General features: G+C 41.2%; 1 protein-coding gene across 4 annotated transcripts in view; it reads left to right on the forward strand.

Moving 5' to 3' along the window:
• nhsl2 (NHS-like 2) overlaps positions 1 to 24,339 on the forward strand; it is a 213,743-nt gene extending 189,404 nt beyond the window's left edge. For 3 of the 4 annotated variants that reach the window (XM_060922969.1, XM_060923016.1, XM_060923075.1), the window contains 5 exons: positions 8,325 to 8,467; positions 12,730 to 12,919; positions 15,359 to 17,857; positions 20,567 to 20,699; positions 20,846 to 24,339. In XM_060922969.1, coding sequence (XP_060778952.1) covers positions 8,325 to 8,467; positions 12,730 to 12,919; positions 15,359 to 17,857; positions 20,567 to 20,699; positions 20,846 to 21,161 — 3,281 coding nt within the window. In that variant the 3' untranslated portion in view covers positions 21,162 to 24,339. Of the gene's footprint in view, positions 1 to 8,324; positions 8,468 to 12,729; positions 12,920 to 14,982; positions 15,112 to 15,358; positions 17,858 to 20,566; positions 20,700 to 20,845 lie in introns of all 4 variants that reach the window. The other variant, XM_060923136.1, reaches the window with a different exon arrangement.
• The last annotated feature ends 295 nt before the right edge of the window (positions 24,340 to 24,634 follow it).

The following is a 24,634-nucleotide window of genomic DNA, read 5'->3' on the forward strand; positions in this document are numbered from 1 at the left end:
AAAAATTTAGAAATTATACTTTCCAAAAGTCATTTGAAAAGCTGCTGAATCAGAAGCTGCAGAGTTTGTATGTACTAGTTGTGAACATTCACATTATTATCAATCTCATTTATTTCAAATCAGATAAAATCATGCCATCATGATCACTGCTTAAAGTACCAGTATTTGGTTGTTCTTTTGTTCAGAACTGTGATGCCAGCTGCCAAGTAGACCGGCGTTTTCATGCGCCATTTCCATTGAGTAGAACAGCCAGTGAACCGCAGCGTGTTCTTCCGCTGACGTCACAGCATGGCCGCGAGCCACGGACCCAGTTTTCTTGCGCTGTGCAATTAAAAGTTGGATATTCGCGTAACAACAGCTTCTTTTCACGTAATTATAACAGAAATCTAACATGTTTGCCATGTTGTATAGTTTATTTAAGAAATTGCATTGAGTCATGTTCATGTCATCAGACCTTTAAGTCTTGAGGATACCTTTAGCTGTACCGTACATTTCATAATACACCATGGAGCAGTTATCTGGAGAAATCTCTGTACTCATGGAGGTATTAACTGTCAGATTTAGGAAAATCTTTAAAAAGTGTGTACCTGGTTTTAAATTCAAGACTTTAAATTTTTTGATCTAAAGTAATTCACGGTATTTTACATTAAAATTAAAATTTAACCTGTGCCAGCTTAGTTTCTTAGGGATCCTCTGGACTCCTGATTCACAATCAGTCCTAAAATGGTGCAGTCATGCTTAGTTGTTTACAATTCTTATAGACCCCTTGCGCATGACAAACACCATGTGATAGTTTCTCCTGGGGGACAACCAGAAACCGTCTTTCCTGTAAGCAAGGCTTAATCTGTCTTAAATATGGTTCATTTTTGCACTGTTTTTGGTTGTTCCAATCGTTCAAATAGAGAAAAAGATAAAAGGAATTACTGTCTCCCTGGAACTTTTTCTTGAACTTCTGATTGTGGCTTAGGAACTTGGACATTTCTTTAGAAAGGAAACATCTCTGATCTGGGAGTAGAAGACTTTTTTTTTTTTTCCACAGCAGTAGGAAGAACCCAGTACACCTTGTTATCTGTAACTGTCAGTGAATCCCTTTGCTTTATTCCAGCTTCGAGCCCACAACACCGATGTTATATGAGAACAGCTCTCTCCCAGGCCTGCCATACAGTTGCAGTGTGCGGCCATGATCTTGCTATTTTTTCACTGATAATCCACGGAGTTAAAGGTTTTTCGGTCATTCTTTGCAAGTGATTAACCTGGAATAGAATATTAGTTGTATTCAGTCACATGACTTTTGCTTGCGAGTTTACTTTCGGTGAATGAAGTGGTGGTCAGACAAACCAATTTGGCTGCTGTCATGCAGAGATCTCATGAAACCGTCTCTGACTATTTTCACAGTTAAGAGGCCAATGCACAGTCAAGATACTGTCAGAAAGTTGTTCTTTGCAATGGGATACCGTAGATCCTTACACCAGTGCCGTATTAAGCCAATGCGGTGCCCCTGGGCACTATACCTCAAGTGCCCCCCACCACCACCACCCTGCGCGCACGCGTTCAGTAACCTCCTGCACACACTCACAAACATATCCTCCTCCCCGGGGTCTCCCTCGCTCCCATCTTCCTCAAGGGGATCCTCGTCGTCGCCGACCCCTCGGCTAACACTGGCTGTGGTTGTAGCATCTCCCCGGCTAGTGCTAGCAGGGCCATCTCCCTCACTAGCATCGCTGATTTCACTAGCTTCGGCTTCAGCGCTGGTAGTGACAGCAGTTGTCGATGTTTTTATAAAAAAACGATCTAACACTGGAACATTTTTAATTGCAGCTACACGCCTGGAGTCTTTCTCTTTTTTAATTTTCTCTTTGCACAACCACTCAATTGATGTCTGTCCATTTCTCATTTCTACTGCGGTTTTTAAAAAATTGATACATTTCACCGTAGGTGGACGGGCTCAACTGACAGGTTGAGGAAAGGGGGTTTAATGGTCACATAGGCCACTCTTGCTCAGAATTATGATTATTGTTGTTGTTCTGGGCGGCACGGTGGTGTAGTGGTTAGCGCTGTCGCCTCACAGCAAGAAGGTCCGGGTTCGAGCTCCGTGGCCGGCGAGGGTCTTTCTGTGCGGAGTTTGCATGTTCTCCCCGTGTCCGTGTGGGTTTCCTCCAGGTGCTCCGGTTTCCCCCACAGTCCAAAGACATGCAGGTTAGGTTAACTGGTGACTCTAAATTGACCGTAGGTGTGAATGTGAGTGTGAATGGTTGTCTGTGTCTATGTGTCAGCCCTGCGATGACCTGGCGACTTGTCCAGGTTGTACCCCGCCTTTCGCCCGTAGTCAGCTGGGATAGGCTCCAGCTCGCCTGCGACCCTGTAGAACAGGATAAAGCGGCTACAGATAATGAGAATGAGATGTTGTTGTTCTTATGAAATTAGTGTTCATAATGAATTATATATGACTATTTAACAATGTCAAGTGTATAACCATTTTAAGTGTACAAACATTCACGAAAAATATTTTTAAAGTTTCTGTCATGTGGTGCCCCCCCACTGGCTGAGTGGTTAGTGCCCCTGGGCACTGTGCCGCAGGCCCATATAGTTAATCCGGCCTTGCTTACACGCTAGTAAAGAAGCATTTTTCAGATGATTTGAAAAATTATCCTTCCGTTGAGTTCCTCAACATCTCAAACTCCCTGGCTGTAGACATCATTCTACACGGACAAACAGATGAAAACCTGGAAGCGCATGGAGGTGAACAACTTTTTATATGTGGCTGGGTTAAAGATCTGGGGATCAGGACACTACAAGATAAATCCTGTATCGTTTTTCCCCGGGTAAGTAGGGATTTTTGGGATTTTTGTACACGTCTTTGCGGTGGTTGCTAGGACGTTACAGGTTTTAGTATCGGGTGTAAATAAACCACAGCCGCTCGATTCTCAGTCCTCCCTGCCCTTCTTTTCCAGCAAACAATATATATTTTTTAAATTAAAACAGAAAACGCAGTGAGAAGGTGCATTCCAACATCTGTGTAGGTAACACTAGGCCACAAATCTACATCATCATGCCAGTCGTTTCAAGGAATTTTGTACAGATCATAACCACTAATAAACTCTAATTTCTGCGTATATCTATCCTTTGCGTCTTTCTGACTAAGTTTATCCAAGTAATCCGGTAGTAAAGCTTTTTTAGCTGTAGTTTTCTTTGAACTACAGACATCTGACATCTTCAATATCGCTTGTGTTCGGTATGTAGACAAAGTTCGCTTGTCCCTCAGGACAGTGGTAGCAATGGTTGCTAATGTAAGTGTGACGTCAGTGCAAGGGGTCTGTCTGTTGGCAGCAAGCTTTTAAGAAGGTGTTTTCTCAGTTGTGGGGATATTGCAGTGGTTGTGGAGTCGGTAGAACAGACAGACAGCTCAACTACTAAGAAAAGCAATGCAAGGCAGGATTGAAGTTTTGACATCCCGGCACTGCTTAGCAACAGTAAAAATGTACTGGAAATACTTCACTGAGTATTATAAATCACTAAAAACTAAATGCTTCCTCCACTTTGCACATTATCCAAGTGTTATCTTTAGTTCTTGCTAACTACTAGGGCTGTGTGATATGACCAAAATCTCATATCCTGATATAGGTCATTTCATAACACACTATCAAGAAATTCATCTGTCCAACCATACATTATCTATCCCACTTATCCATCAGGGTTGCAAGGGAAGCTGGAGCCAATCCCAACTGACTTCAGGTGAGAGGTGGGGTACACCCCCAGAGAGACAGACAGCCATTCACACTCACACCTATGAGCAATTTAGAGAGCCGATTGACCTAATCTACTTAATTCGTTGACCTAATGTCTTTGGGGCCTTTCTTTCTTTGGACTGTGGGAGGAAACTGGACCACCTGGAGAAAACTCACACAGGCATGGAGCAAACATGCAAACTCCACACAGAAAGGCCCCAGTCAGCCGTAAGGTTCGAACCTAGAACCTTCTTGCTGTGAGGCGACAGTATTAACCACTGCACCACTGTGCTGCCCCTCTGTAAATTCTAAGAATAGATAAATAGATAGATCTATTTTTATTATTAAAAAACAGGTATGTAGCATTTTCAGATTATCAAAATCATCAGAAAAGTGTTAAATAATTCTAATCAGAATGAAATAAAGTGTAAACCTAGTATAAGTGCATATTTTGAAAGGGACGCATCCAAAACAAACCTTCCAAATGATTTCTGACACACCAGAATAAAGGATAGAGCAGAATATGAAATATGTTTTACTTTCGTCACATGATATATATCATCCAATCGCACAACCCTACTAACTACCCTGTAATGGTTAGTTAAACTGGAGCTAAATCTCAATGAAAATAAATATTAATTACTACTTAAATTAGCATGAGCCACATACGTCAGCTTTTATTTCGATGATGAGACTTGACAAGTAGTAAGCATTTTTACTTCTGCCAACTTTGTTGAAGGAGGTTATGTTTTTGTCTCTGTTTGTTTGTTTGTTTGTTTGTTTGTTTGTTTGTTTGTTTGTTTGTTCCCAACAAAATTCAAAAAATAGTGAATGGATTTTGATGACATTTTGAGGAAAGGTGAGCCATGGACCAAGGAACAATTGATTAGATTTTGATACAAATCCCAATATGTATGCGGATACAGGATTTTTTTAGCTCATCCAGCTGTAGGCCAGGCCAGATGAGCTTATGCGATCATGCATCGTCTATCCGTTGGCCATCTGTCGTCCGTCATCGTCGTCCATCCACAATTTACAAAAATCGCTACTCCTCCTACAGGATTGATTGGATTTCGATCAAACTCGCATACAATGTTCCCCAGGTGGGTGTGCATAAAATTTGTCAAGATGGTGGCACCACCTGTCATATTTACGATTTTCTGGGCATCTGAAATTTTTAGGTGACTCGTCACATTAAACACTACTCTTTGTAAACTGCTGGGACGTTTTCACTGAAACTCACCCAGAAGGCTCTAAAGATGTATACCAACAAGAGTTGTTCACCAGGTGGCGCCACCTACCATGGATGCAGCTTTAGAGGGGTCACGTGCAATTTCATGAAAATCACTACTCCTCCTAGAGGAGTGATCAGATTATGATCAAACTCGTATTGAATGTTTGCCAGGTTGGTATGTATAAAAATTCTCAAGACGGTGGCACCACCTGTCATATTTAACATTTTATGGGCATTTGAAAATTTTGGGTGACTCATCACACCAAACACTACTGTTTGTAAACTGCTCGGATGTTTTCACTGAAACTTGCGCAAAAGACTCTAAAGACACGTTCCAACAAGAATTGTTCACCAGGTGGCGCCACCTGCTATGGATACAGCTACACAGGGGTCATATGCAATTTCACAAAAATCGCTACTTCTCCCACAGGATTGATCAGATTTCAAACTCACACACAACAACAGTGGCCAGTATGAGCTACAGCCTCATTGAGGCTATTTTTTTGTCTGTTCCCAACATAACTCAAAAAGTAGTGAATGGATTTTGATGAAATTTGGTGTGCAGCTTTAGTATTATCCTATGTTCAAGTGATTTGATTTTTATGTTGAGAATATGTGGTTTGGTGGCGGTATACACTCTGCTGGTTGCCCTTCTAGTGTTTTCATATTATTTGTTAATTATTTTTTATTCCAACTAAATTTACTGAATTCATGAGTTCACCATGTAGACCACCAGTGTATCAGCCAATCATGGGCAAACACTGCATTATCTGTAACAGTGAGATCAAACCAACCTTCCTGTTAGTTGAAGAATTCCTATGACACTTTTGTTGTGGGGTGGCACGGTAGTGTAGTGGTTAGCGCTGTCGCCTCACAGCAAGAAGGTCTGGGTTCGAGCCCCGTGGTCGGCGAGGGCCTTTCTGTGCGGAGTTTGCATGTTCTCCCCGTGTCCGCGCGGGTTTCCTCCAGGTGCTCTGGTTTCCCCCAAAGACCGTAGCTGTGAATGGTTGTCTGTGTCTATGTGTCAGCCCTGTGATGACCTGGCGACTTGTCCAGGGTGTTCCCCGCCTTTCACCCGTAGTCAGCTGGGATAGGCTCCAGCTTGCCTGCGACCCTGTAGAACAGGATAAAGCGGCTACAGATAATGAGATGAGATATGGATGAGATATATTAGTTAAGAACTTTGTTTGAATTTGGAAGATTGTTTTAAATAGAACTTTTAGTGTCTATAAAAGATTATTTACATTTTTAAAACACTTGCTTATTGTGCTTTATTGGCATACTGACGTAGTTTGGTACAGGTTCCTTTTGTTAGCGTCTCTATTGCTTTTGATATTTTTGAATTATTCCCAGTTGTGAAGGATGATAAATTAAGAAATAAAAGCACTTCCTGGTAATGACTGGCGTTATGAGAAAATGAATACGTAGATTAGTTTGTTTGTATTTTCGCCTGATTAGGAGAACAGGGAAGTAGAATACATTTTTTTCCCTTTCCACCCAAGGCTCTTCACTCTCTTGCATAACACTGATTGACTGTGAATGTTCAATCCTGAATAAGGCCTGGAGAGAAAAAAAAAATCAAAACAAAACAGGTCCTAAGAAATGGGCATAGATAAGCAAAGAGGCATTGTTTCTCTCCTGTGCTCCCATGCCTTCTGTGGAGCCATAAGAAAAGGACTGACCCATATTTAATAAATGGCTGCTTTCCGGGGTGCATCTTGTTAGGCGAGTTGCTTTGAGGTTATTCGTCACTGCTGTGGCTCTCAGCATGCATGAGTGGCTGGCTGCATTTCTGCATGAGCCGTCTGATTGGCTAAGAGGAACGGAGACACTTGTGTCCTAGCAGTGTTTTGCGGCTGAATGGCCGAAGGCAGGTCAGCATAAGAGGGGTGGGTGTGTCCAAAATATCTTTACATACACCCACGGAAAGATACACAGGTGCACGGACGGAGACACACACAGTTCAGTGTCTTCTCTGTCAGCTTTTCTTCTCTATCATCTTCTTTGAAGTGGTTTGCAAAGTCTTCAAAGCCAAATCCTTGCTTTCACAAAGCAGCCTAGGTGAGTTCCTTCTGTTTGGACCATGTGCTTGCTAAATATGGAGGAAATGCAATTTAGGTTTTGAACATATATCAGTAAGAGTACCACAGTTTGTTTTCAGTTTTATTGTCTGCCTTAACTGTTGTAACTGGGGTCCATTTGAGATGGAATGGAAAGCGGGATGATGGAATGTAAAGCAGGGGCAGGTGGCTGGTGCAGTTCTGGTCTTGTTTGACAGCTGTTTGTGCAGTTGTAAAATATGAGATTCCATACACAGAGACCCGTTAACACCCTGCTGTAATGGTGTTTTTGAGGCATCTTAGCTGTACAAGTTTCCTGTGTTTCTTTCTGACAGTAGGAACATGTTAGATGTTTGTTGACACAGGCCTTTATAAAAGTGATCAGCAACAATCACTGATGTCCTTTTTTTAAACCATGCCTAAGTCATATCACCTTTCCTTTGCACCACTGCTATTCTTTATCCCCTTTTTGAATGCATACAGGAACAAGCTGATCATGTCCTGAAGGCGGCTGAGCCTACAACTCCATAACTGTGAGCTGAAATCCTGAGATAACAGCTACTCCAGAAACACTAATCCGGTTATAGGAATGAATAATGCTCATTTCTTTTTTCTTTTTTTTTCTAAAACTTTTTAGCATTGGAACATAGGAACAGTGCAACTGTTTACAACACACTATGAGAAATGTTTGGTAGTGGTGGAGCAGATACTCATATGCATGTTTGCAGCCCGAGTGGTGTGTGTGTGTGTGTGTGTGTGTGTGTGTGTGTGTGTGTGTGCGCGCGTGCGTGCATCAAGTGGTGGGCTTTGGGCTGGGGGCTTTTGTTGACTCAAAAGGTATTCCATTGTCTCAAAGCACCCATCATTGCTAGGCAACCTAACTCTGAGATTGCGGCATCCCTTTTCTGCTTTAAGGATCAAGTTCACTGCCCAACACACACACACACACACACACACACACACACACACACACTGAAAACTGTGGTTTGCGAGGGGGGGAAGAGTGGGAGGAATGGGAAAAATGGATTTAAGCGTGTGTGTTGTGTGTGTGAGGGTTTGGGACGGGTGTGCATGCATGCTGTGGCTGAGGTTAGTGAGTGCTTTATGGATGGATAATAGCCACAGGGATGAGGTAGAAAACTCACATGGGATTTTTTCGGGAGGCCTGAAAGGGAGAGAACTATAGAAAAGGGGCTATTTCTATATTGCGTACTGCATGTTAAGTAGTTTCTTTAAGCCTAAATGCTTCTCCATAAAGGAGGAGTCTGCATGTGCTACTGCTAATGCTAGGCTGTTTGTGTGCAGACTTTGAGGAGCAGCTGTATGATAACAGAGTAACTGGGCAGACATTCCGGCACCCTTCCTCTCAGAGCTCAGAGGACACCTCCACTACACTCAGCCACTCGCCTTCCTCACTCAACAACAAGAAACCAGAGTTTGTCTTCCTGGTAACTATCTGCTTGTTTTCTTGCAGAGTTAAACGTGGTGTTGTGGTGTGTATATGTGATTTTTTTTTTTTATTGCATAGATTTTGTGAAAAGTTAACAGTAAACATAGGTAAGAGTACCCCACAGACAAAAACGTCTCATTTCAATATACCAGACATGGATGATGACTAAAATTCCTCCAAATTCACGCCTGATTATGTGATACTCTTTTTGTGTATGACTTCTCTTTGAAGCGCTAATGATCAAGTAGAGCGGTGGCTACAATTATCGACACCTTAAAGTAGTTCTAGAATTTTAGAACCCACTATTGATGAAAATGTAGTATAAGGGTATATATTCAATGTATGCAAATTAAAAATAAAAAATTTCCCCATCAAAGGGGTGTATTTGAGCGACAAAACCGAGCTTCTGGGAAGCATTTCCTGGAAATCCCAGTCGGGAGTCACGTGACCGATGACGTAGTAAATTGACCAGGATGGCAGCATCCAGTATAAACACAAGCGAAATGAGTGAATCAGACAGCGATTATTCAGACGAAATTGCGTCTGAAGACGAAAGTGAATCGTGTTCCAGTCGATGCACAACATTTTTTCTACTAAATCAGAGGTCTGGGCCGAAATGTGCGTCGTGATCGGCAGTATATTTGGGGCGAACCGATGGCGTTCAAGCGGCCTTTCCAACAACACGGAAATGACTGCAGCTGTCAAAGTCTGCTTTGTGTGCGTTCGGAGCTTGGGGAGAAGAAAAATGCGGGCCTGAATGGAGACAGTCACGGCTGTATCGTAGAAGTGCAAAGCAGGAACTCGTCCAGGGATCGTCTAGTTCTTGTTTAGTTAAAGAACCCTTTAATTGTCCTAAAGGTTCGGGAAGCTCGTTCAAAGCGCGCCTCAAGATTCTCCCATGGACTATAAAAAACACTTTTCCCTTTACACTCACCAGCATAAATATGTGCACTAGCCTTCAACTAGCACCAGTCTGCCCTCGTCCGCTTTACTTGCCGGTTCCACTCAGCGAGATCGTATCCATTATTCTGATCAGGATCAGGGAACTGATGCAGAGATACTCCGTCTTTGTTGGTTTTAGAACAGCTGTACGCGACACACTTTTTTACCGTTCTTTAAATTCATTTCTTAAGACAAGGATTTTTTAAGATGTTACCACACGGACTGGCCAACGGGAGTTTTCCCAGTGTCAGGTACAGCAGGAGGCGTGAACTACCTGTCAAATTGGGCGGGACGTTCACGCCTCCTTAGAGTAACATCAGCTGATAAGGCACGTCACCACTCGACATCTGGTGACTGTTTTGAAGAAGGCAGAAGTTTATCACCGAAACTGTCAAGGTAACATCTTTAAAAAAATCCTTGTCTTAAGAAACGAATTTAAAGAATCGTTTCAATAGGTAGACATAATGAACTTTCACTACACACTTTTTTACCATCGTATACAGTGGAAATAATCCGTAGATCCGCGAATTGTCACTCACAGTCACAGTATGTACAGGCAGTGAGCTGTCTAGCTTGTCAATTTACTACGTCATCGGTCACGTGATCGCGGCGCGATGTTTTGCTCGTGGGCTATCGCAGAAAATCCGCTATAAAATCATTACGGATAAACATTTTTTAGTGATTTTTTTTGTAATATACTACAAATATTAGTATTCATCGTTACATGCAAAGGCGATTTTCAAATTCTAGAACTACTTTAACAATCTTTTGGCTGTTGCAAAAATAGAAAAGACTTTCAATACGTAAATTGTGTATGAATAATTACTCAGACTTTCACTGGGGAAAAAACAGAGTTGATTCCCGATTACTTAGCGTGTCAGGTCACGTGACACCATTCCACGATTATCGACACCTTTGTCTACAGTTATCAACACCGTTCCACAGTTATCGACATCTCGATGATTATTTATTTTAAAAAAAACAATCAGTATGTGGTATTAACAAAACATAGTTTTTATTTAAAATTTGTTTTACATAGACTTATATTTAGTACAAAATATCTTTTATATAAATATATGGATGTCGGTGTTTACATAAATGAGGAAGTAAGTCTAATGTTTGAAAACAAATGAACTGATAATGTTGAACCTGTCAGAAAATCTTTTTGTTCCACTTTCTACCCACTTTCTAAGTATTTTCGTAGATCATATTTTGTTAATAATTCATTGTTGTTTGTATTAATTTCTAGTTTTATAGTTTACCAATAAACATTAACAGGCAATTGACATTGTAACCACATGAACATCCAAGTCAAAGGTCGATTTTTTTTTTTTAATTGAAATTTTAAATTTACTTCTAAAAATATAAAATGTCTACTGATGTTGTAATATGTGGTAGATATTTACAGCAAACTGCAAAAAAATTCTGAATGGAATAGAAAAATCTGAATATTTCAAGCATGTAATTTTTTATATGCCAGGAATTTAATTCTGATCTAATTCTATTTATTGCAATAGTATTCCAAATACTCCATAAACATTCCATTCTGTTATGAATCAGAAAAAAAATTATTATAAATCACAGCACTTTAATTTTTTTAAAGTACTTCATCTGCTTCAACAATGTTACACAAAGATCGATCCATAACAGCTGTAAATGTCACTTAATTCCACAGCGTGTCGATAATGGTGGACACTGGTGAAAGTGATCACTATTATCGACACCTCATGTAACTTCTCAAACGCATGTTTCGATACAAAATGGCGACTGTCAAATGAAAGAGTAAGAAACAAAGTAGGTTTCGACAAGGAGATCATGAAATATCAGTGAATTTGATAAGTAAAAACATGTCCATGATCTTTCCACCATGCTTACCTGCGATCATAACGTCTGGGTTTTCCTCAAATTGCTGATCGTGCTAAAAAAAAAAAAAATCCATCTCAGGTAATGAGCTGTGTCATCAGACGACAAGATCAAAGGGCGAGGGGGGTCTTCCGGTTGATTAATTAACCAATAATAACTGTTGTAACTGAAACTCACCTTTGTAAAATTGTTTTTTATTGGTAAACCTGAAAAGGTGTTGATAATTACGGACTGTCAATAATTGTAGCCACCGCTCTATAATCAGTAAAACTAAAGTCCCAGAGAGTCTTAAGGCCCGGTCCCACAACACCGATAACTATAGCTATAACTACAACTAATGATAACTATAAATAAATCGGTCCCCTGCAGTTTATGTGGTTGGTGGTCACACCAGACCGATAACGATACCTGTAGCCCAGGCCTGGGTTTATCCGTATCGGTGAGATTGCTTCTGAAGCGATTTTTCCAGGCCTGGATCTGATCCGATAAACATCTGACCAATCAGGTAACTGTTTACATGTGACGTTGTCTGAGCACGTGCTGTTTTCCCTCGGGCATCTTTGTATATCCTTGTTGCATCATGAAGTCACACAATACAGATTCACGGAAAATAAAAAAAATATATAATACAATGTACGGATCTTTTATTCATGGATATATAATTTCCGTGAAATATAAATAGTAAATTAATAAAGTAAACATCTAAATGCAGGTAAGATATTTTAATTATGAACTTCGGCAGTCCAAACGTTTCATTGTTTTAGACTTCTTAATTTTTTATCCGTGATGCATCATCTGTATGAAATCAGTAACCAATCTGTAATATACTGAAACGTCCGCGACCAATCCGTAAATTATTAGCATCCGTGATGCAGCCGTATTAAAATCCGTAACCACTCCGTATTTTGTATCCTTTTTTATTATATCTCTGTAGTCTGTGACCTGTCTGTATTTTATCACCCACCGGAGTGTGTGCATGGGTTGTTTTGAAGACCAAGCTGTACAGTACGACCCGGAATAATGTGCTACTACTTGGGAAAAACTTCCATGACTATTCCTAAGTTGCATGCATTTATTTCCCTGAGTGGCAGCACCAAGTGATATTATAGTCGGGATTATAGTTATAGTGTGGCTGCTCCAGACTGGAACTACATTCAGGCAGAGGGATAGTCAGAGTTGTAGTTATAGGTATAGTTAGGGTTATCAGTGTTGTGGGACCGGGCCCTTAGAGAGTGAATGAGCTCCCTGATACACTTGATACACTCCTTGATGATCAGGTTTCTTGTAAGGTTCCCCCAAAACAGAAGGGCTCCTCTTCAGAGAGGGTTCCAAGTACAAGCCATTTAGGAAGTTAGAAATGCTTAACTTTATGAAGAGCATATGTAATGAATTAGCTGTTACTTAATTCATGAATAATCCAATTCAGTTAATCCATTTTCCTATATTTCTACCTAGCCTGCAAATAAACAGGTGTGTGAAGATGAGACAACATCATTAGGGATCCGGGCTCAGGATCCGGCTGCTCGTGGCATAGACCGCTCCCTCCTGGGCTGGAATTCTTCAGTGGGGCCTCCAGTGGCTGAAAAACCTCGCTGGCACCTGAGTCGGCACTCCTCTGCACACCTGGTCCCTATCGATGTCACAGGTACCGGACACTTAACATATCCTGCTCTTGCAGTTTGTAGTGCAATTTGTTTTTATCAAAGAGATTTATTTTTTTTAATTTCTCTGAGTCACAGTTTGCTTTTGTTTGTTATTAGCAATCAGTAATAACCCTTTGCCTTTTCGATTTATTAAGTTTGATCATTGGTCTTTGCTCCTCAGATAAATTAAAGGAAATTTCCATTTAAAAACCATTGAAAATTTTAAAGTGTGTGTGTAGGCTCTTAGTTGCTATCTTCGTTACTCTGATGTCTGAACTGGTTCAGCCCGGGTCAGGCATTTTAGGATTTCCTGCATGACATCATTTTCCTCATATTGTTTCCTTGCCACATTTCCTACTTTTATTTTCATGCTGAACATTAAATTGCCCAGCCTGAGTGATGTAACTTGTACCACATGCCAAATCATCTCCTCATTTCCACTCATGGGTGTTGTGACATTTTTTATCCATGAGTACCTCCCACGTCTCTCAAGCTGTCACCTGTTTTAGTCAGATATTGGCTCTTCATTTGGCATAGCACTAGCACGCCCGGTCTCTGGGTTCTCCTATTCCTTCCTCATCATTCACTTTTACTTCTCAGTCTTCTGCTGTCTCTCTCTTTCTCTCCTCTTCCCCAATATTCCTCTTCTCTGACTTTGTCCCTTTTGCACTGTCCATTTCCTTTCTCTGAGCACAGTGCAGTAGAGTAGGCTAGGTCTATATATTCTGTTGATGCCAAACTCCGGCAGCCTGGGATCTAATTCGCAAAAAGGTGCCATTCCGCTCCCCATCCGCCTAAGAAAATGAACAGGTAGCTGTTGCCATGGCAACGCCCAGCTCTTCCCTCTTAGCTTGGTGAGGAGGAGTGGAAAAGCTGTTCAGAGTGATAGAAAGGGATAGAAACAGTGACAGAGAGGGTGTTTGAGTGTAAAGGAGAAGGAGCGAGAGCTTGTTCCCTCTCCTCTTTTCTTCATTTTCATGAATGGCACAAACACACTTGTTAGGAGAGAATGCAGCTTCACTGGACGTTTTGTGAGTGTGTGGACATAGCGAGTTTCTGCTGTGTAGCCATGGTGGCTCACTGGTTAAGGCTGGGGCTACTGATCTGTGGGTTCAAATACCAGCACCTCTAAGCTGCTACTTTTGTGTTGTGTTGTGGCACAAAACCCTTAGCCCAATTGAATCCTGTCCCAGTTGCATGGATAAAAGCATCGGACAAATATGTAAATGAGTACACTGAGAGCAAGGCTTAATTAACAAGTTATGTGTAGTTCAGTACATCACTGTGATAGTACTGAACATCCTAAAGCATTTCTCTTTTTAATACCACAAGTTCAATTTATTTTAATCTTTTTTTTCCTCACTATTGACATAGCAGTATTTTATTCCTACAGCATGTTTCATGTGAAGGAATCACATGTAGTGTATCAAACATAGTCTTACTGCACTACTCTGCAATAGTAAAAGTTACCCTACAATTGAATGTTAGGGAATGTACCGGTACAGGAGTTAATTGTGAGTAGGGCAGGTGCAGGTTTCAAAAGTGAATAGTTGCCTTTTTTTATCAGTCCATGAATATCAGCCCTTTTCTCAGAACCATTCATTCAGACAGTGTGCACTGTCTACATGTCGAGTGTCTTATTCCATTTCCTAAATATCAACTAGGCACCAACAAGTCATGAGTAATTCTTCATTTCATGCTGGCCATTCTGCTTGGTGGATGTACGACTTGATGCTGCGAACCAATCAAACCTGTTGCATATACGCAAGATATTTTTAGTTGACATTATAGAAGGCATATGTTTAGAATCAGTGTTGTAAATTAGATGTAAATCTAGACTAAAACCTGAATCTATTACGTTGAATCTCTTTCGATTCATCTTAGTGTTTATCTAAAATGTTCAAAAGGATTAACCCTGTGATCTGTTTGGTCAGGTGGCCATTTCTATTTGAAGGCATAGTGTGTCTCAGAAAAACACTTCGAGCATTGATATAACTTACACACACATATTTTGATAAAGCTCTGTCACTCAGATTGAGAAGTGGTATCTCATGTCTTGCCTCAGGCCAGAGCTTTGATAAGCACGCCAGCGAACTCCAGGCCCCCTTTAAAACTGAAAAAGCGGTTAACCCAAAGACCATCCGCCGCCCAAGGAGTGTGATCGCAGGCCCTGATGTCACGCTGCACTGCCAAGGTGACCAATAGGAAGTTAGAAAGTTCTGATAGGGACTGAGACCAAGAGGAAGTAAACAAAAACAACCAGGTCAATGGGCCACAATGTGTGCTTTCTTGCTACTATGTATGTTTTTTGGCTTCACTGGAAGAATGTATGGGCTTTCACACCTTACTTAATACAAAAAAATTGCATGCTTCTACAATTATGGCAAATATGTTATGTGCTCTTGATTTCTAAGTTCAGTCTGTTTTTATCTCTCCCTTAGGTGATGGCAAGATTCTTGCTGTTGATCTGATACAAGGTGCCTGTTCTCCTGACTCTTCCCAGCCAAGATCTCTGGAACTCACCACAGAGAACAAAGGCGAGCAGTACATACCCTTACGGAAAACTCAGAGTGACCTAGAGCACAGTGTCCCCCCATCCCCCAAAGCCCCCAGAGGCATGATGGACCATGCCACTCTTATGTGCCCCAGCCCTTCCTGGAATGGCCCAAAGGGTTCCACCTTCTCCCCCTCATGGAATGACTCCTACAATTATACCCTAACACCAAACCCTGTTGCCAAGCAGCCTTTGTCCAAACCTGGAGCATTAGACTCTGGTGGAAGTGGCCGCATGTGCCCTTCCCAAACCAGCTCTGGCATATCCATGAGCTCTGTATCACACTCTAGCTCCTTCACTTACATCTCAGAACCTTCTGGGCACAGGACATATGCAGTCACGCATGGAAATGCAATTAAAAATAAAAGAAATGAGACTGAGGTTGCAGCGTCTAGTCCAGCTTCCGGTAATGGCCTCAACAAGTGTGAGCAAGAGAAGACATCAACACGAGCTAATGCTTTCAAGTTCCGTGAACGCTCCCTTTCAACACCAACAGATTCTGTCTCTCTCTGCTCAACAGACAACATCTGCTGTCCAGGGGAGACAGTACCTATAGTCAGAGAAGGTGAGAGCTATGCCTTGCTGTACCCTAGCAACAGCTCTGAGGACAACACCAGCACTGACAATGTGTCTGTCACAACAGGGTCTGACTTATTCCCAGTGAGTAGACTGAGGTCACGATCGCGAAGCATCTCACTGAAAAAGCCCAAAAAGAAGCCACCACCTCCAGTACGCAGTGTGTCCCTAGTAAAGAACTTATCAGCAATTGATGGAATGGGCACACACCATGGTGAAACACATATCAGAGATGGTAGGCCTAAGAGCCTTTTCATACCACGAGATCATAATTTCCAGGATTCATTCCGACCCGAGTTTCTTATGGCATCTAAACCAGATGAGGAGACACACAGCAGTTTGGAGACAGCCTCTGATACATCTCAGCCCCCTGACAGAGAAGCTGACCTAGCCTTCCCCCCTCATTGGCAGCTCAGTGAGTGGAAATCCAACAATGACCCTTATCGTTCATTATCAGGCTCCAGCACTGCTACAGGTACAACAGTTATTGAATGCATTAAAGTACGTGGAAGCTCAGAATCCCTGCATTCACCATCAACCTCTCGTGCTACTTCCCCTTCCCCACTTTCCAATGAAGCAGAGACTAAGGTCTCTCCCTTCAAGCCTCCATGTCTTATGTCTCCCTCAAGTGGATATTCTAGTCAGTCTGAGACTCCCACCCCAACTATTACAAATTCTGCCATCACTGGACTCACCCCAACAGGGTGCAAGATGCGCCCAAAGATCCCAGAGAGGAAGTCCTCACTTCCAGCCACCTCACCAAAAGACAAATCTCAGTCTCGCCTCTCTTTTGAGTTACCTGTGAATTCCCCATTAGACCTGTCATCTGTCAAACCCAAACCTAAAGCTAGCCGGAGGCACTCAGACACATCTACCACCAGCAAACCAGGAAAACTGAATCAGTCATCACAGCCCGTGGTCACCACAACAGATCTGCGGAACATCAGACTACGTTCAGTAAGCCGCTCAGAACTTGAAGACAGTCCTGATGGTTCCTCTGACATCATAGAGGAGGAGCAGGGACGTGATGGTAGCCCTCCTACCACCCCATGTAGTTCTAAGCCACCCAAACCACCAGTTGCAGTAAAGCCACCACTTCCCAAGCGACCCATGAACCTGATGCTCAAGTCTCCCTCATCATCACCCCATGCTCAGGAATCTCCACCAGCCTCCCCAATAGACCGGCCAATGCCTGTAGCCAACATCTACATGGTGGTCAGGAAGCCTAAACCTAAGAGGCCATCCCAGTCATCACTTAGTCCATCTGTACCTCAAGAGCAGGTGCCAAGACATCCACCCCCTCTACCTGAGCTTGACCTAGAACATGGGATACCAATTGAGGAAGATTTTGCCTTTCCTAGCAGTCCAGAGAAAGAGGACATAGTCAAGACCTTTCGTAGTCAAAGTCCCATTACCTGTGTAGCTGACTTGGACAAGAAAAAACCCAAGGTACCACCACCAGTACCCAAAAAGCCAAATGTTCTTCTCTTACCTTCCCCTACTGTCCAGGCACCAAGCAATGGCACTACAGAAAAGCAAAGCCTCCTACTTGAAAGTGGTTCTCAGTCACCTCTAGGACCACCACCATCTGAAGCTGAGGAGGTTTCTTATAATGAAGATGACCAAGAATTACCTATTAATCAAGAGATTCCAGGAAGTTGCGAGAGCAGTGCACAACATAAAAATCGAGGACACCTAGAGGTTCTTAGAAATGAAGGAAACCATGATACGCCAGTGGATGTCAACCCTAAGGATATTGGATCTGTTCAAGATGTTGATATAAAGGCATTCCCAACAGAAACAGTGACAGGTATGTCATCTTTTTAAAACATACAGTACCCTTCACGATTATTGGCATCCCTTGTAAAGATTAATAAAAAGGGGCAGAAAAAAAATCATCTTTTGGTGAAGTAGCTTAATTTCACACTGAAAAAAATGAGAAAAGTCCAACCTTTAATTGAAATAAATTTATACAGAGAAAAACAAATCCCTCATCAAGAAATAATTATTTTCAACAAAAACACATGTACCACAATTATTGGCTTCCCTGCATTTAATACTTTGTACAGCCTCCCTTTGCAAGTAAAACAGCACTGAGTTTTCTCCTGTAACATTTATAAGGTTAGCGATGCAGAGCAGGGCATCTGAGACCGTTCCTCTTTACACAGTCTCTCCAGATCATCCAGGGTCCTGGGCCCTCTCTTGTGCGCTGTCCTCTTCAGCTCACCCCACAGGTTTTCACTGGGGTTCAGGTCAGGGGACTGAGATGGCCAGGGCAGAAGCTTGAATTTGTGGTCAGCTAACTGTTTTTGTGTTAATTTGGACATACTTTTCGGGTCATTGTCCTGCTGGAAGATCCAATGACGACCCAGTTTTAGTTTCCTGGCAGAGACAGCTGGATTTTTATTTAAAATGTCCTGGTATTTCATGGAGTCCATGATGTCATGTACCCTAACAAGGTTTCCAGGGCCTTTGGAGGAAAAACAGCACCAAAACATCACAGAACTTCCCCCATATTTTACAGATGGGATCGGGTTCTTTTAATTATAACCATCTTTCTTTATGCGCCAAACCCACCTTGAGTTTTTATTACCATAAAGCTCAATTTATATTACATCAGACCATAGAACATGGTTCCAGTCAAAGTTTTAGCAGCATTTCATAAAAATTCAAGTGCTTAGGTTTGTGGTTAACTGATAGAAAAGGCTTTTTTTTTGACAAACCTTCCAAATAATCTGTTGGCACGGAGGCGGCGTCTGATGGTGGGTTTGGAGACTTGGAAACCCCAAGATTCTACTTTTTCTTGTAATTCACGAACAGTGAATTTTTTTTTTTTGGAAGGGGGGATTTTTTTTTTTTTTGCCTCTCTTACCATTCTCCTCACTGTGCATGGGGGCAAAATAAAATTGGGTCCTCTTCCAGGCAAGTTTCTAACAGTTTCATCTGATGTCCACTTTTTTATTAATGCCCTAACAACAGAAATGGACATGGCTATTTTTTATTACCATTTGCTGACTTATGAAGGTCACTTCTCCCTCATTTGTTTTGTGTGTTCTCTTATCTTTCCCATGTTGATGGATGACTAAGGGAATTTGGCCTCTGTGTCACTTCATATTTGTTCCCCAGTTAATCAGGAAGTCATTGATTACAGCTTGAAAGTCCCTACACACTCCAGTCAACTCAAAAATATACAATTTAAATGGGAAACATGCTTCAGTTACATTGTGTTCTTTATAATTTCCAGTGGTGCTAATAATAGTGGGACATGCGTTTTTGTTGAAAATAATTATTTGTTGATGAGGGATTTGTTTTTCTCTGAATAAATGTATTTCAGTTAAAGGCACTTCACCAATAGGTGGATTTTTTTTCTAATCCTTTCTACTAATCTTTACAAGGGGTGCCAATAATTGTGGTAGTGTGTGTGTGCGCATGTCTGTGTACATGTATGTATGTATGATTATATGGACACAAGTGTTTTACTGGGCGGCACGGTGGTGTAGTGGTTAGCGCTGTCGCCTCACAGCAAGAAGGTCCTGGGTTCGAGCCCCGTGGCCGGCGAGGGCCTTTCTGTGCGGAGTTTGCATGTTCTCCCCGTGTCCGTGTGGGTTTCCTCCGGGTGCTCCGGTTTCCCCCAAAGACATGCAGGTTAGGTTAACTGGTGACTCTAAATTGAGCGTAGGTGTGAATGTGAGTGTGAATGGTTGTCTGTGTCTATGTGTCAGCCCTGTGATGACCTGGCGACTTGTCCAGGGTGTACCCCGCCTTTCGCCCGTAGTCAGCTGGGATAGGCTCCAGCTTGCCTGCGACCCTGTAGAAGGATAAAGCGGCTAGAGATGATGAGATGAGAAGTGTTTTACTGGGAAATACACCACTTGTAGTTTTCATACAAACTACATCCGGTACATGGAGAACCAACACTGTGACCTGAATTTCTATATATCACTCGCGAGGATATCGATGAATTGTTTTGAAAATTTGGATACTTTTTGTTTGTGAATGTGTCACATGTGGGCTTGAAGATATGAAGTTTATCTTCTTATGTTGAAAAACTCGCATTTTTCATATAAAATAAATCACAGATCTGAGTGACATATTTCACTCCGATGACGTCACTCACAGTGTTTTCCTGCTGACTAGATGCACCAGTAAATGGCGAACCAGTTCAAAATTAAAATTATTTTGATTAACTTGCATATTTGTTTGTGGCTGTCTATATAATACAGTATAAAGAACGCTACACGGCTGTACGAAGATATGAAGTTTATCTTCTGGTGTTGAAAATATTTTCACTCTTTCGCTTCGCTCACTTGTGAATATGTTCACCACTCGAAGATAAACTTCATATCTTCACGCAACCATTTAATATCCTGTATCCTCTATAGAGAGAGGATATATATATATATATATATATATATATATATATATATATATATATATATACAGAGAGAGAGAGCTTTTCATTTGCATGCACTACAGAGGGTACTCAAGTCAATGTCTCTATCTACAAATGTGCTCACAGAAACTCCACTGGAGGAAAACAGCTCTGTCAAAGACAAGACAGAACTACACATCACTGAAGAAACAGACGATGGTGTGCTTGTCCACACACCTACCACTCATACAACTGAAGACCTTTTCACCATCATACACAGGTCTTGCAAACACTGGTTCATTATAGTTACCACCTGTTGATTGACCAACTGCAACCATAATGAACATTAATAACAAATCTGCAATAATACAACACAGTACATGCTTTTTGATCAACGCATGTAACAATGGATTTTTTCTTACCCAGATCTAAGCGGAAAGTCCTCGGCCGTAAGGAGCCAGCATTTGGCAGTCGTCAGAGCCTTGTGTCACCTGTGAAAAGCAGCAGCAGTGACATTCGAACACTAACGCTGGGCAGCACTCCAAGGTCAAACTCTCGAAACGAGAACTTCATGGCTCTTCTCCAGAAGAAGGGCAACAAGTCAAGCAGTGGAACGCGCGTCTCTGCCATGGAACTGCTGAAGAGCACAAACCCTTTGGCTCGCCGTGTCACTGAGTTTTCTCAGTCAGATCTGGATGCTGCTGGAACTGATCCATCTAAAATGGCTCTACCAGACCAGTGATTCAGCTTGTAGAGAACCAAATGCAATGGCTGATTTTTAGTTGGTGCTCCACTGCACATCTAAATGGTTTTACTTCCCAGGATCTTGCACTGTTTGAAGTGAGGTGCTTTTGAGTTGTTTTGAATTCTCCTGGGTCTCACCTTTTTTTCCATGTTGCTGTGGAGTGCTGTCCATATCAAAGGAATGGAACCCAGGTTTGCTGTGAGGGTCTGAAATAGTGGGTTAGCATTGTATTTTACCACTGAGAATGTGTTACATTAACTCCTCTGTGGAAATATACAAACGGTACAAAGACACACCAGCCTTTGTATGTAGTCAAATTTGCCAATGCCCATCCTCAAAATGCAGAATTATTGCAAGTCTAGGCAAGACAAGATTTCTTTAGTGATTTAGGATGGAGTTCACACAACAAACACGAGTGTCCTTGTGAGAAACATTCCATATAGAAAATGTAAAACAAATTCCCTTAAAAAGCACTTTTTTTTATTATTACAAAAGTAGTTTACAGGTAAACTATTTGTCATTTGTTTGTTTATTTCCAAAACAAAAGCTATAAAAGGCTCTGTTTAGCCTTCTGGGTTTTATTTAACCCAGAATAAAATGCTAAATATACAATATTTAAGTGTACGTTTAGAATTTTTGTGACTTTCCTTAAAACTGCCTATTTTTGGTGTGTTTACAACTAACAGGGACTAAAGTCACAAAATGGACAACCTTCATGCAATATTCTTCATCTGAATCTAAATGATAGATCTTCCCTCACTGCCAGTAGTGGTACACAGTGGGTAGTAATGCTGTGTATGTGTAGCATATACACACAACGAAAAACCAAAACCACCACAGAACAGATTATGACAACAGTACCAAATTAAAGAAACATATGAGCTGGAAACAAAACAAAACGAAATGATCAATGACTATAGACAGAACGTTTCAAATCCTCCGAACAGGGTATTTGATTCTGGTTGTATAGTATGAAGACCCTGTCAGGGGTTTCTTGTTCTGGCCACCGAATAAAGAGTCTGCACTGTTTAACACAAATGAAACCAAGGAAGGAAATTGCCAAGGACTATAAATGAATGGTAAAGAAGAACTTCTTACTGTCTCCTCTGTATCTTTTTGACCAGACTTTGGGAGATGTGGTGCTGCAGACTGCTGTAATCACCACATACCCAAATTTAAAGCTGCAGCTAATGCTGAACATTTATCTATGTCCTCATTGTATTTGTCACTCAGTATATGATCATTCATACTATGCATCAAGGCTGGATGTACTGCTTCTGTGCCAGTAAAGGCAGATTAGCGGTGAATGCCTATGAATGTCAAGAAGAGGGAACAAAGCTCAACCGTTTAGTTTTCTGGGTTCTTTTTTTTTTTGTCACTGCCCATGTCACTGCAGAACAGAAAATTTATTTCTATGATATAATGCGTAGACAGAGACTATCACAAGAAACTGAGACCTGTGTAGGTCACAACATCTGGTTTGTCTATTAGATGTTTGGAGACAAAAAGAGCAAATTATTTGGTGAGCAAACCATTTCCCACAAAGACTACTTGTTCCTTCCCATTTCTTTAAAATATTTTTCTCACACATGTGACTGTGCTTCTCTGGTTCAAAATCAGAATCAAGAAACCTGGTGCTATTGAACCAGAGCGCCCTCTGCAGTCCAGGAGGGGAAGCACACATGGTGAAAAATCTGTTCTAACTCTCCTGAGAACACTGAGGATGAAGATTAAATAATGAAGATTTTTATTATATCAGTCCTTCAGGTATTCTGATAGCATCTAAATATAACAGAGAATATGAAGTATTACATTAAAATAGTGAGTGAAGCTTGTTTTCAGTATTTAGTGAATGGAGAAAAAAAAGACAACCAGTGTTTGTTTGCCTTGTATTCTGGCGTCAAGCCTGTGTTTTTAAATGCCTTGGTAATGCACTTATGTAGAAATATCCAGAGTTTCTTTTAGTCTTTTTATGAATACTACTCTAACGGTCATCATTACTCTTGTGTACTCTGTGCTGCATCCATTCTTAGTCAGTAATAGTATCAAAATTTCCAGAGGAAAGTGGAGAGGGAGAGAAAATACCTAGATATACAAAGAGTGAAGTATATATTTAAAAACAAAACAGGCTGTTAGAAGCCATGTGTTGAGTCACTGAGGGTTTTCACATAAATCTAAAGACAAATTAGACTGTACTTTGTCTACGGGGACTACAGGGTGAAGCCATGGCCTAATGGTTAGAGAAGCAGCTTTGGGACCAAAAGGTTGCTGGTTTGATTCCCTAGATCAGCAGGAATGGCTGAAGTGCCCTTGAGCAAGGTACCTAACCCCAACCGCTGCTCTGGGTAATGTTGTATGTTGCTCTGGATAAGAGTGTCTGCTAAATACCTTTAATGAATTGTACTTTCTGCCTCACAGACTAGAATGATACAGTGCCCTATAGTATAGTAGATTTCTTTATGTGAAAACATGTTCTTGCTTCTGTATTCTTCCTCCTTCCTCCCTCCATCTTGGCCTCTTTCCCGTTCGCCTAATGACACCCACAGGAGCTCACGTTTGTACACAGAGGAGAGATGAATCTCAAAAACGCCTCAACAAAGTGCGAGCACAGAAAACATCGAGAAATTTAGACCCTACAGGGTCTAGTTTCCTAAAAGCATTGTGCTTAGGATCAGCAACTATTAGACAAAGTGATACCCGTGCCCTTGTGATCTATTTTAAAAACATTGTTGGCAATCAGTTGAAGTCAAAGCTCCATCCCCTTCTATGCCTGGAAAGTTCTGCACGACAAATGATTTTCAGCAAATGCCAAATTCAAAAACATACACTGTATATAACATATAATTCTAAGATACGACTTTGTCAAATTTTATCACAGAGATGACTATAACAGAGGATTATAAAGGCTGTTAAAGATCAGCTTAGAGTTTGCTGACTCTCTGAAGAAAAAGCTTTAATTGCCCCTTGTCTCTCGGGACAAACAAAGTTGGGTGGGAAAGAAAGTACTGGGAATTATATTTTTGTTATTTTATCATTGGAAAGACGTATATAAAAATTCTAAATATTATGAGCCTCCCTCTCCAGCAGTACGGATATGTAGCTGTGAGCTCTTCAAGCAGCTATGTCTTGCCTATGTGCTAAAAAAATTACATAAATAAATTATTTTTGTTGCTTACGTGTTCTTTCGAAGTCTTCATTTTTAGTTAATGGTGTCTAGAAATAGAAAGACAATGTACAGGCATGATGATGCAGATGATTTCAAATTATTCAAATAGTTCTGATATGTTTTTATTCCATTTAAGGTTTGTATTAGAGAAAGAAAATGTATACAGTGATGGATTTATACACTTTTCATAGCTGTGTATTGTTTTTCATGCTCTGTATTACTGACTTGGACATGAGGACCAGCTAAAATTGTATTCAGAGTATTGACTTTTCTTCTCAAAACACTAAAGAGTGGAAAATTATTC

The sequence above is a fragment of the Neoarius graeffei genome, chromosome 1 (genome assembly GCF_027579695.1).
Source record: "Neoarius graeffei isolate fNeoGra1 chromosome 1, fNeoGra1.pri, whole genome shotgun sequence".
NCBI classification, from domain to species: Eukaryota; Metazoa; Chordata; class Actinopteri; order Siluriformes; family Ariidae; genus Neoarius; species Neoarius graeffei.